This window comes from Dipodomys ordii, unplaced genomic scaffold (genome assembly GCF_000151885.1).
Source record: "Dipodomys ordii isolate 6190 unplaced genomic scaffold, Dord_2.0 Scaffold39, whole genome shotgun sequence".
Taxonomy (NCBI): domain Eukaryota; kingdom Metazoa; phylum Chordata; class Mammalia; order Rodentia; family Heteromyidae; genus Dipodomys; species Dipodomys ordii.
Window position 1 is genome coordinate 8,987,641 of NW_012267255.1, and position 12,166 is coordinate 8,999,806.

A 12,166-nucleotide genomic window follows, 5' to 3' on the forward strand; every position below is an offset into this window, starting at 1 on the left:
TGGTGCTATGGCTCAAGTGGTAGAGCGCTAGCCTTGAGCTGAAGAGCTGAGGGACAGCGCCCAGGCCCAGAGTTCAGGCCCCACGACTGGACCCAAAAAAAAAAAAAAGGAAGTCCATAAGACTCTTCAATTAACCACCAGAAAACAGGAAGTGGCACTGTGGCTCAAGGACAGGGCCGAGGCCCCAAGTTCAAGCCCCAGGACCAACAAAAACAATAATAATAATCCGCAAAAGAGTAGGGCTGGAGGCATGACTCAAGTGATAAAAGTAGAATGTCGAGCAAGTGCAAGGCCCTGAGATCAAAGCCCAGATCAGCCCAAAGGAAAGAACAGAATCCAGCTCCCTCTCACAGATGCATAAATGAGCAGGCACGGGTTCGCTGTCCTGCCTTTGAGCAGGGAATTAACAGTTTCTTCCTGGTGTTCCGGCAGGTGAAGTTCTGGTCCCAGCACATTTCCTTCATTCTGGTTGGGATTATCATTGTCACGTCCATCAGAGGATTACTTATCACACTCACCAAGGTACCACCTCATTAGGATTCTTGCTTCTGAAATCTTAACAATCATTAGTACTTTGAAGACATAGGAAAAAATTAATGTCCAGCTGCTGTGTAAATTATTGGAGATGTGTGACTTCCTACACCAATCACAAATAAGTATCAATGGTCATGGATAAGGAACTTTTGTCCATTGATTGGTCAATGTCATCTATAGTAGAACTTGGCACATAAGCCAGGTGCCAGTAGCTCATGCCTTGTGTAATCTTAGCTACTTAGGCTGAGATCTGAGGATCTGAACCTGGTTCAAAGCCAGCCTAGGAAGGAAAGTCCGTGAGACTATTATCTCCAGTTAACTACCAAAATGATGGAAATGGAACTGTGGCTTAAAGTGGTAGAGCACTAGCCTTGAGCACAAAAGCTCAGGGGCAGCATCCAGACCCTGAATTCAAGCCCCAGGATCAGCACAAAATAAAAGAATCTTGGCAAATAGTCATTTAGCAAACAATAAATGCGATAGATAGTGCAATTAGAAGAATTGTGATTCTCATCTGTAAATAAAATATGGAGCTGGATGCCAGTGGCCTCACACTTATAATCCTAGCTACTAAAGAAGTTGAGATCAGAGGATTCTGATTCGAAGCCAGCCCAGGCAGAAAAGTCCAATTAATCAGCAGATCTCTAACCAGCAAAATCCACTGAACTTTAATTAACTAGCCCAAAAAGACAGCCAAACTGGAGGCATAGCTCAAGTGCTAAAGCACCAGACATGGGCAAAAAAAGCCAACTAAGCCAGAGGTCAAGACCCTGAGTTCAAGCCCTGAGTTCAAGAGGAAGGGAGCAGAGAGGAGAGAAGAGAAGAATATTTGGTTGTTTTCTGACCAACATACGAGGACTTCATGAAGGTGTAAGAATCGCACAGTCAGAGCATTGTTTGAATGAAAGGTGGAGGATTGGGACAGGAAGGGAATTAAGACATAAAACTGATTAGAAAGAGTTCAGGAGCCTTTTAACCATTACAAATGCCAGAAATGGCCTGGAGTTAGGTGTTCTAATGTTTGTAGTTACATTGTTATGGTCATCTGCACCAAAGAACTTCTGAATTTTAATAGTATAGGAATACCTTCTTATGCAATAGTACTTTAAGCCAGCATCTCAAGGAGGAAATTAACCTCAGTAGTCTATTTTAACTCGATTTTTTTTTTTTTTGGTCGGTCGTGGGTCTTGAACTCTAGCCTGTCCCTGAGCACTCTTCAGCTCAAGGCTAGCACTCTTACCACCTGAGCCACAACACCACTTCCAGTTTTCTGGTGGTTTATTGGCGATAAGAGTCTCACGGAGTTTCCTACCCAGGCTACCTTTGAACCTGGATCCTCAGATCTCGACCTAATAGCTAGGATTATAGGCATGAACCCCGGTGCCTGGCCTTAACTCAATTTTCCAATAGCTTTAACATCTAAATGGTCATAGACAGGGCTAGAGCATGGAAGAGACGCTTTTTTTTTTCAAATTGGTGCCAGTACTGGGGCTTGAACTCGGTGCCTGGGTGCTGTCCCTGAGCTTTTTGGCTCAAAGCTATTTTCTACCACCTGATCCAATGCTCCACTTCCAGCTTTTTGGTGGTTAATTGGAGATGAGAGACTCATGAGTTTTCCTGCCCTAGCTTGCCTCTAACTTATGATCCTACATCTCAGCTCCTTGAGTAGCTTGGATTACAGACATGGGCTACTGGTGCCCGTGAGAAGAGACACTTTCAATGGAAGATTAGCCATGTGAACTATTGCTTATGATATATGAATCTAGCAGTGCACTCTAAGTTGCTCTCTTCTCTTTCTTGACAGTTCTTTTATGCCATCTCTAGCAGCAAGTCCTCCAATGTCATCGTCCTGCTCTTAGCACAGATAATGGTAAGTTTATTGAACTTGCTTTATGTTTGCAACTATAAATATCACAATTTTTTTTCTTTTTCTTTGTGCCAGTCCTGAGGCTTGAACTCGGCCTGGCACTGTCCTTCAGCTTTTGTGCTCTGCCACTTGACCCACACCTTCATTTCTGGTCTTTTGGTTGGTTAATTGGAGATAAGCGTCTCATACTCAGGCTGGCTTTGAACCTTGATCCTCAGATCTCAGCCTTCTGAGTAGCTAGACTCACAGGCCTTTGCCGCTGGAGGCCTCAGCAATGTATGTTTCCTCAGGGCAGCCCCTCCCTATTCTCAAAGTCACCGGTGACGTCTGCTTTGGCCTGCAGGGCATGTACTTCGTGTCCTCAGTGCTGCTCATCCGGATGAGCATGCCCCTGGAGTACCGCACCATCATCACCGAGGTCCTGGGAGAACTGCAGTTCAACTTCTACCACCGCTGGTTTGACGTGATCTTCCTGGTCAGCGCGCTCTCCAGCATGCTCTTCCTCTACCTAGCTCACAAGCAGGCGCCCGAGAAGCACATGGCACCGTGAAAGCCAGTGCTGTCAGAATTTGGGGGGGAAAAGCAGAAAAACAATGGAAGCTGGGGCCTGATTTTTTTTTTTTTTTAAGTAAAATGCTCTGGAAGCCTCTTCTCCCTCCAGCATCAGTCTTCCTCCTCGGATGATGCTGGGATTGCCAGGGCATCAGCTGGGACCTGAGAGAGGAGGAAACTCAGGGCAGTCCTTGGTAGAGACAGCCTCTCGTGTGGATCAAGACCGGGGCCAGGTGCAGACAGCACACAGGGAGTGAAAGTACACTGGAACTCTAGGACAGGAAATGTGGCCACAAATGCCTGATGTTCTGTAAGTCTAGCTTCCCGCGCAGCAGGGTCTTGGCATTCCCTTGAGGTTGACTGTCATTAAAGTCTGACATTGTAACACTTTGGCTTGAGGTTGGCTTTATCAAGCATAGCTTGGTTTTCTGCTTCTGTGACCTAACATGAGTAGGTGGCTCTCTTCCCTGCCCACTGAAATCACCCTGAGGTTGTCTATTTTCTGAGGAAGGAATGATGGAAAATGAAATCAGTTTTACCAGAGACTTTAGGTATGACCTTTTAAATTTTTGTTTATTTGTCTGTGTGCCTCAGCACTGCTAGGGCTTGAACTCAGGGTTTGGGCGCTGACCCTTAGCTTCTTTTCTCTCAAAGCTGGTGCACTGGCACTTAGGCCACACTTCTCCTCTGCTTTTTAATTGGAGATGAGTCTCTTGGAAGACTAGGAATGTTGGCTTAGTGGTAGAGTACCTAGCATGCATGAAGCCCTGGGTTCCATTCCTCAGTACCACATAAACAGAAAAGCCAGGAGTAGTGCTGTGGCTCAGCTCAAGTGGTAGAGTGCTAGCCTTGAGCAAAAGAAGCCCAGGAACAGTGCCCAGGCCCTGAGTTCAAGCCCCAATACTGGCAAAAAAAAAAAAGTCTGTTGCACATTTCTTCCCAGGCTGGCTTTGAACTTCCAGCCTCAGATATCAGCCTCTTGAGTAACTAGGATTACAGTCATGGGCCACTCATGCTCAGCTTGATTTTCTTTTAGTATAATTGTAAGTCAGTGTTGATCTCTTATGGTTCCTTCCTATCCACCCCTTTAGCTTTGGGATAAATTGACTATATTTCACTGGAATAAGACACTTTCCTATTCTTCAGCTGTAAAAGGAGTTGTTGGAAAGTTTTGTTTTTTGTTTGTTTTGGGTCCGGTCATGGGCCTGAACTCTGGGCCTGGGCGCTGTCCCTCAGCTCTTCAGCTCAAGACTAGTGCTCTTCCGCTTGAGCCACAGCGCCACTTTCAGCTTCTTTTTGCTTATGTGGTGCTGAGGAATCGAACCCAGGGCCTCATGCATGCAAGGCAAGCACTCTACCACTGAGCCACCTTCCCAGCCCTGTTGGAAAGTTTTTAGACTACTCAAATGCAATTTACGGGAATTGGATTTTATTACCTAGAAATCTCTTTAGTACTAAGATGTTATTCCTGTATCATGTCCAGGATTCTAGAAAGCAAATGAAGATTAAAGCATAAAAATGTTATTCAGTAGCCTGGCGTTGGTAGTTCATGCCTGTCATCCTAGCAACTCAGGAGGCTGAGATCTGAGGCTCGCAGTTCAAAGCCAGCTCAGGCAGAAAGGTTTGTGAGCTTCTTATTTATCTTCAATTAACCAGCCAAAAGCTAGAAGCTGAGCTGTGGCTCAAGTAGTAGAGCACCATCCCTGAGTGAAAAACGAAGGCCCTTGAGTTCAAGCCACAGTACCAGCACCAAAAAAAGTTTCTCTAAAAGTATTAGTGAAGTTACACAAGCCAACCAGAAAGTGTGAGCAGTTCAAAAGGCATTTTCATGCTATTTATTATGGCAATCTTAACACTGTTACAATTTCAATAGTACCATCTGCTCAAATACTTTAACATACAGATATAAATCATCTTTGATGCTGAAAGAATCTACAGAAGAAAGAAGTATCATCAAACGGAAATGTAAAGCCAAAGTTTGGAAGATTTCACATAAAAAGGATCTGGCTCCTGCCTTCAGCCTTCCAAAGATGACCATAAATAAACCAGCCTGCCAGGAGAGGAAAGCACAAGGCAGCCACGCATGGTGGTTTCCAATGTTCTCTCATGGACAGCGAGCTGGTGGTGGCTCATGTCCTGAGAAAGCAGTTTCTAGGTATTTCACAGGAACCGTACCAGCCAAAGCCGTTGCTCATTCTCTTCACATCTCTGTATCTTCAGACTGGGAAGACAAATGTGAGGTTGTGCTCTGGGCCTGTGCAGGAGAAAACAGGCTGTTAGGAGTGTGAGTGTGTGTGTGTATGTGTGTGTGTGCGCACGCATGTATATCATATATATGGAAAGTACTTTTTCTTTTCTATCATATTCTATAAGTTTTCTATTTGGTTTTGGTTTTGTCTGTGTGTGCCAGTCCTAAGGCTTGAACTCAGAGCCTGAGCACTGTCCCTGAGTTTTTTTGCTCAAGGCTATCACTCTCCCACTTGAGCCACAGCTCCACTCTGGCTTTTGGTAGTTAATTGGTGATAAGAGTCTCACAGACTCTCCTGCCTGGGCTTCTAACTGCAATCCTTAGATCTCAGTCTCCTGAGTAGCTGAGATTACAGGTGTGAGCTACCTACATCTGGCTTTAGTTTCATATTTGACCTCCAATAAAGAAGTTGTAGTTTGATTTAATTTCTTTTTTTGTACCAGTACTGGGGCATTACCTTATGATCTTGCTTGGCTGTTTCACTCAAGGCTGGCTGTCTACCATTTGAGCCACTCCCCTGATTTCAAGCCTTTATGCTGGTTAATTGGAGATAAGAGTTTCACAGGTGTGTCTCCTCAGGCCAGCTTCCAAGTGAGATCCACAGATCTCAGCCTCCTGCAGAGTTAGGACTACACCAGTGCCCAACTTGAGTAGTAGTAGATTTTTTGTTTTTAAAACAATGAGAATACTTTGTGTTAAGCTTTCCAGAATACAAGGTAAGGACCATTTTGTGTATTCATTAGATTACCTCTTCATACCACCAATCAGTATAATATAAAGGTAAGAAAGAGCATACTGAAACTTGTAGACTCTGGACATTGTTTCCTTTACGAACTTGGACCCCAAGTTTATATATGAAAAATTGGACAAAAATAAATAAAACAGACTCACGAAAAAATTTATTTGGACTAGTGGCATGGATCAAATAATAGGATGCTGGCCTAGACATGACACCAAAAAATAAAAACGTATAATCCAATATATACAAGAAAACGCTTCATCTGTCCTCATAAGGCTATAATGCAGGCTGGGAAGGTAGTTCAGTGGTAGAGTGAGTGCTTGCTTTGCATGCATGAGGCCCTGGGTTTGATTCCTCAGCACTACATAAACAGCCGGAAGTGGTGCTGTGGCTCAAGTGGTAGAGCACTAGCCTTGAGCTGAAGAGCTGAGGGACAGTGCCCAGGCCCAGAGTTCAGGCCCCATGACTGACCAAAAAAATAAAATTAAATTTAAAAAGGCTATAATGCCTGTCCTTAATAACCTCTAGTTTATACCCAAGGAGGCGGATACTGTTTTAGCATTTTAATCATCCAATATAATTCTGATAACAGTCCTCCAAATTATCCCTCTTTTCTAGGTAAGAAACTGATCAGTGTCACAACCAGAATTTGGAAACAGGAAGACTGATTCAGCTTCTTGTGGAAGACTGATTCAGCCTCTTGTGGCGGTCTCACAGCATGTTATGAAAATAAGAAACTTGTCCTTTACAGGGAACTGGTGGCTCCTGCCTGTTGTCCTAACTACTCAGGAGGCTGAGATCTGAGCATCAGATTGGAAGTCTGCCTGGTCAGGAAAGTCCATGAGAAAAGCCACAAGTGGAGGTGTTGGTCAAGTGGTATAGTGCCAGCCTTCAGCCAAAGGGCCATGCAAGATTAAAAGGCCCTGAGTTCAAGCCCCAGTACCAGTATCAAGAAAAGAAAATGCCCTTAGACTACCTTTTCTCTGTGTTGGTTATCTATATTCATTGTTTCCTAATATTTTAGAAAACCTGGTAGCCACAGGTATGTGCAACACACTGCCAGCGTGCTCTGCTCTGCTCTAGCTGACCAAAGGCCAGTGACGGCCACTCACTCGCTCTCTCGCCCCGCATAAGCCAGGCTCTGGCTCCGTCGGTACTTCCGCCTGGGCATCAGGCTGGGCGTCCAGCGGGTCGGCCATGGAGGAGACGATAGGGATCTTCTTTGCTTGGAAGTAACTGTAGGCCTTCTGCGCACAGACCAGGAGTGTCACGTCCTTCCCACTGCTCTGGATCCTGTCCACCACCGTCTCATAGGGCGCATCCAGCACATTCTCCCCATCCACCTCCACGATGACATCGCCGTCCTCCAGCCCCGCCAGGGCCGCGGGGCCTCCTTCCTGTACCTAGGGGCAGAGGATCTGGGGTGTCACTTCCAAACAGGGGAAAGGCGTGTCTGATTAGCTCCCTTTCCGGTGGGGGAGAGGGAGTTCAGAATTGAATCCTTTTTTTGTGTGTCACACCGCCACTTCTGGTTTTTTGCTGCTTAATTGTGGAGGTAAGAGTCTCATGGACTTTGTTGGCCTGAGCTGGTTTGGAACCGTGATCCTCAGATCTGCCTCCTGTAGGACTACAGATGTGAGCCCCCAGCACAGGTTAACAGTTCATTCTTGGGCTGGGAAGGTGGCTTAGTGGTACAGTGCTTGCCCAGCATGCATGAAGCCCTGGATTCCATTCCTCAGGACCACATACACAGAAAAAGCTGGAAGTGGTGCTGTGGCTCTAGTGGTAGAGTGCTAGCCTTGAGTGAGCAAAAGGCCTTGGCCCTGAGTTCAAGCCCCAGGACTGGCAAAAAAAAAAAGTTAATTTTCAACTATTATTTCTCGCTGAGGCACAGAGGTTAAGGACTCTCGAATGCTTTTCTACTTCTGAGAGCGCCAGCTGCCATGATCACACGAACCATGTCACCGGCTGGCTGCATGTCACGCTCTGTCTTCAGATCTCGGATCCCCTTTTGGAACCCCAAACTGAGCACTACAGGAATGACCCATCTTCTATCCACCTGCCAGATAGAGGCATTACGCCAAACGCAACAAGTAAACAACCTTCGATCGGGGGTGATTGTCACCGAGTTCAATCTGAAGGCCTCAGAGGAACAACTTGGGGAAGAAAAGGCTTGGTCTTCCCACACCCTGGCTGGAAAGTGTATAGGACTGAGCATGTCTGGACCCCGTGGCCTGGGCCTCCAGTGTGGCCTTTCTATTAAGCAGTCAATGGGCGAGGGAGTTGAGCCTCTCCTAGCTGGGCTGCAGGAGCCAGATGAACGTACCTCTTTGATGAAGGAGCCAGGCACACCCCGAATCGCATTTAAGTGAAAGCCATAGCCATTGTCCCCCTTCACCAGCCTGCAGAGTCTCGGTTTAGGATCTTCTTCCTCTGTCGTTTCTGGACTTGGCTCGTTCAGAGGAGCAGAGGGCGGAGCTGGACTTGACACATTAGGAGGAGCAGAGGGCGGAGCTGGGGCGGAGCCATTGGGCAGTTCTTGACTTTTGTAGTAGAGAAACGGAGAAAATCGAGCCTTTTGAACATCAAAGGGGACAACAGAACACTCGATGAAAGGTGCTGGTTGAATAGGCAGGGTGGCATATGTGTTCCACACACCCACATATGTCTGATGGCAGGCTGTCAAATTTCTCTTCTACCCCAACCAGGAATAAGAGATAGAAGCTAGTTAGAGGGCTCTGTATGCATGAAGTAAGCTAGTAAAGAATTCTGGGCAGGGCTGGGAAGGTGGCTTAGTGGTAGAGTGCTTGCCTAGCATGCATGAAGCCTTGCGTTCCATTCCTTAATACCACACAGAAAAAGCTGGAAGTGGTGCTGTGGCTCAAGTGGGAGAGCGCTAGCCTTGAGCAGAGAGAGGCTCAGGGACAAAGCAGCCCAGGCCCTGAGTTCAAGCCCCAGGACTGGCAAAAAAAAAAAAATTCTGGGGAGTGGAGGCATGTCTCTAGTGGTAAGTACCAGTCTTGAGCAAAAAAAGCCAAGTGACAGCATGAGCCCCCAAGTTCAAGCCCCAGTACAAACACACATACAAAAATTGAATCCTTGTCAGGCATTGCTGGCTCACGCCTGTAATCCTAGCTACTCAGGAGGCTGAGATCTGAGGATCACATTTCAAAGTCAGCCCTGGCAGGAAAGTCTGTGAGACTCTTATCTCCAATAAACCACTAGAAAACCGGAAGTGGCGCTGTAGCTCAAGTGGTAGAGCACTCACCTTGAGCTGAAGAACTGAGGGACAGCGCCCAGGCCCAGAGTTCAAGCCCCACGACCGACAAAAAAAAAAATGAATCCTTTCAAAATCACACTCACCAGTCTGAGGATTTAAATCTCAGTAACCACTTAGCGCACTCTTCTGAGTATCCCTGTGAGCCTCAGCTCAGCCTTCATGCCCTGCATTCCAACCCCTTCCTATTTGGAGAACTAAGTTAGAACAGCCTGAAGTCTGAGGGCATAACTAGCTGGGCTCGCCGGCGCTGTAGGACTTCTTGGCCTTGTGCTGCTTACCAGTCTGTACATGCTGTCTGTGTCCTTGTCCACCACCAGCAGTGAGGTCTGCTCGCCGCCCTTTCTAATCATCTCCACCACGCTATCATGATCCAAGCCTTCCACACACTGACCATTCACTGCCACCACCAGGTCATTCTTCTTCAAGCCAGCCGCCTCTGCTGGACTTCCAGAATCTATGTCCTTGATGATCTGACCTACCCTCCCCCCGCACACAGACAAAAAAAAAAAATCAGAAAAGACCCTAAGCAAATAAACGGGGATCTCTGCTGGAGCCCAAAGCTCTGGTGAATAGAAAAGGCATGCTGAATACAAAGTTGCGAGCTAGTGGCTTACACCTGCAATCCCAGCTACTCAGGAGGCGAAGATCTGAGGATCACAATTTGAAGCTAGCCCAGGCGGGAAAGTCCATGGGCTTTATCTCTGATTAACCATCAAAAAGCTAGAAGTAGGGCTGGGAAGGTGGCTCAGTGGTAGAGTGCTTGCCTTGCATGCCTGAGGCCCTGGGTTCGATTCCTCAGCACCACATAAGCAGAAAAAAAAAAGCTAGAAGTAGAGCTGTGATTCAGGTGGTAGAGTACTAGCCTCTAGCAAAAAAAGCTGATGACACTGTGAGGCCCTGAGTTCAAGCCCCAGGACCAGCACAAACAAATACAAAGAACCACCTTGGCTTCCAGTGCTGCATGTGGCATAGAAGCGGAGTTGTGTGTGCTTCCTGGTTCTGTGTGGTGGTTCTAGTGTGCATGGGGGCAGGGGGCTGGAGTCCACGGGGCCCTCTCATGTCTCACCTTTGTGTTCAGGGCCTGCTCTCAGGTAGAAGCCGTAGCCGTTGCTCCCTCTCTTCATCTCCACCACACGCGGCTGCTGGGGCAGCAGCTCCAGGCTGGCGGCATCCCTGTGGAATGGCATCTTCTGTTCACTGTGGCGCTTGTATGTGTCCTGGTCCACAAGCAAGAAGGCGATGCGGCCTCCGGCCTTCTTCACCTACAACACACACATAGATAAGTGAGAAGCCACCTAGACCCCACAGACGTGGCTGGGGCTGTCTCTTGCCTCAGTCCCAGGAAGCAGGGGCTGCATGGCTGAGCTGAACTGGTCATTTATCTTCACTTCTCTATGGTTGGTTTTCCTTTTTTCATGTGTGTGCCCACAGTGGGACTTGAACTCGTGGCCTCATCTTCTTGCTTGACTTTTTACCCTCAAGGTTGGTGCTCTACCATGTGAGCCACAGCTCCACTTCTGGCATTTTACTGGTTCATTTGGAGATAAGACTCTCACAGACTTTCCTACACAGGCTAGCTTTGAACTGTGATCCTCAGATCTCAGCCTCCTGAGTAGCTAGGATGACTGGTATGAACCAGCAACTGTGACAGCAGCAAATGCTGCCAGCCGAGCTCTCTTAATATGAAGAACCAGGTCATGGGACTCATCTTCAGTCCATCCCATGCCCTGCCCACCAGTTCTATGACTTGAGCAGCAAGGGCAGGCACAGCGCCCCTAGGGTCTGCTTACCTTCTCCACCACTTCCTCATGACTGGCCTTCTCTACATTCTCTCCATTCACTTCGATCAGGTAGTCATTGGCCAGGACTCCTGCTTTCATAGCCACACCGTGAGGGGTGATGTCAGTCATGCAGACCCCCACTTTGCCTGGGAGAGAGCCGAGCATGAAGGCTGTGTCATGGAAGAGCCTGCAAGTCCACTCAAACGCTTTTCCCCCCACAGGGTGAAATTAGAATTTCCCATTTTAGAGCTAACTCAGCCCCACAGCTGCTGTCTATCATCAAAAGATAGTGAGTGCTTAGCATGCATATCTCTACTAAGCACTGTTTCCAGAGCTATGTATTCTAAATTGGCGCATAATGGGGTCCATCGATGTCCATCGCTGTCCCCTGGCACCTCGCCCTCCCCATCAGCCACAGCAAGTGTCCTGCGTTCATGTTCATACACACACCAAATGTGATGCTGTGTCCCCCCACTGTGCCCTCCCCTTTCCCACCCTCCTCCCACTAACCCCTCACATCCAAGAGATGTCTCCCAGCTACTCAGGAGACTGAGATCTGAGGATCAAGGTATGAAGCCAGCACAGGCAGAAAAGTCCATGGAGTCCATGAGAATCTTGTCTCCAATGAACTACTCAGAAAAAGCCAGAAGTGGTGCTGTGGCTCAAGTGGTAGAGCGCTAGCCTTGAGCATAGGCTCAGGGACAGTGCCCAAGCCTGGATGGAGTTCAAGCCCCAGGACACAGGGGCAAGGGAGAGGCATGCCTGAGTACAGGTAGTATAGCTTAGGTGTTAATGAAATGCTGGTAGTGCTTTCAACATACTCATATTTCAGTCTACTCTTATTCTTTACTAAGAGATCTGAGGTTCAAATCCAGCCTGGGCAGAAAAGTTCATGAGACTCTTATCTCCAATTAACCAGCAAAATGTCAGAAATGGAGCTGTGGCTTGAGTGGTAGAGCACCAGCCTTAAACAAAAAAGCCAAGCAAGGGGCTGGGAAGGTGGCTCAGTGGTAGAGCACTTGCCTTGCATGCATGAGGCCCTGAGTTCAATTCCTCAGCACCACATAAGCAAAAAGAAAAAAAAAGCCAGAATTGGCGCTGTGGCTCAAGTGGTAGAGTGCTAGCCTTGAGCTGAAGAGCTGAGGGACAGCACCCAGGCCCAGAG

General features: G+C 47.5%; 2 protein-coding genes across 3 annotated transcripts in view; one reads left to right on the top strand and one right to left on the bottom strand.

The window, feature by feature from the left end:
- The window catches only part of LOC105987164 (Golgi pH regulator B), a 29,982-nt gene extending 26,642 nt beyond the window's left edge, over positions 1–3,340 (top strand). For both annotated transcript variants that reach the window (XM_013018360.1, XM_013018361.1), the window contains 3 exons: positions 433–522; positions 2,339–2,404; positions 2,745–3,340. In XM_013018360.1, the coding sequence (XP_012873814.1) occupies positions 433–522; positions 2,339–2,404; positions 2,745–2,951 (363 nt within the window). In that variant the 3' untranslated portion in view covers positions 2,952–3,340. The remainder of the gene's footprint in view (positions 1–432; positions 523–2,338; positions 2,405–2,744) is intronic.
- A 1,421-nt stretch (positions 3,341–4,761) lies between these two features.
- Positions 4,762–12,166, bottom strand: part of Pdzk1 (PDZ domain containing 1) — a 20,692-nt gene continuing 13,287 nt past the window's right edge. The window contains exons 3-8 of the mRNA XM_013018221.1: positions 11,011–11,171; positions 10,287–10,482; positions 9,499–9,695; positions 8,267–8,515; positions 7,053–7,343; positions 4,762–5,207 (exon numbers count right to left, since the gene is read on the bottom strand). Of these exons, the coding sequence (XP_012873675.1) occupies positions 5,154–5,207; positions 7,053–7,343; positions 8,267–8,515; positions 9,499–9,695; positions 10,287–10,482; positions 11,011–11,171 (1,148 nt within the window). The 3' untranslated portion in view covers positions 4,762–5,153. The remainder of the gene's footprint in view (positions 5,208–7,052; positions 7,344–8,266; positions 8,516–9,498; positions 9,696–10,286; positions 10,483–11,010; positions 11,172–12,166) is intronic.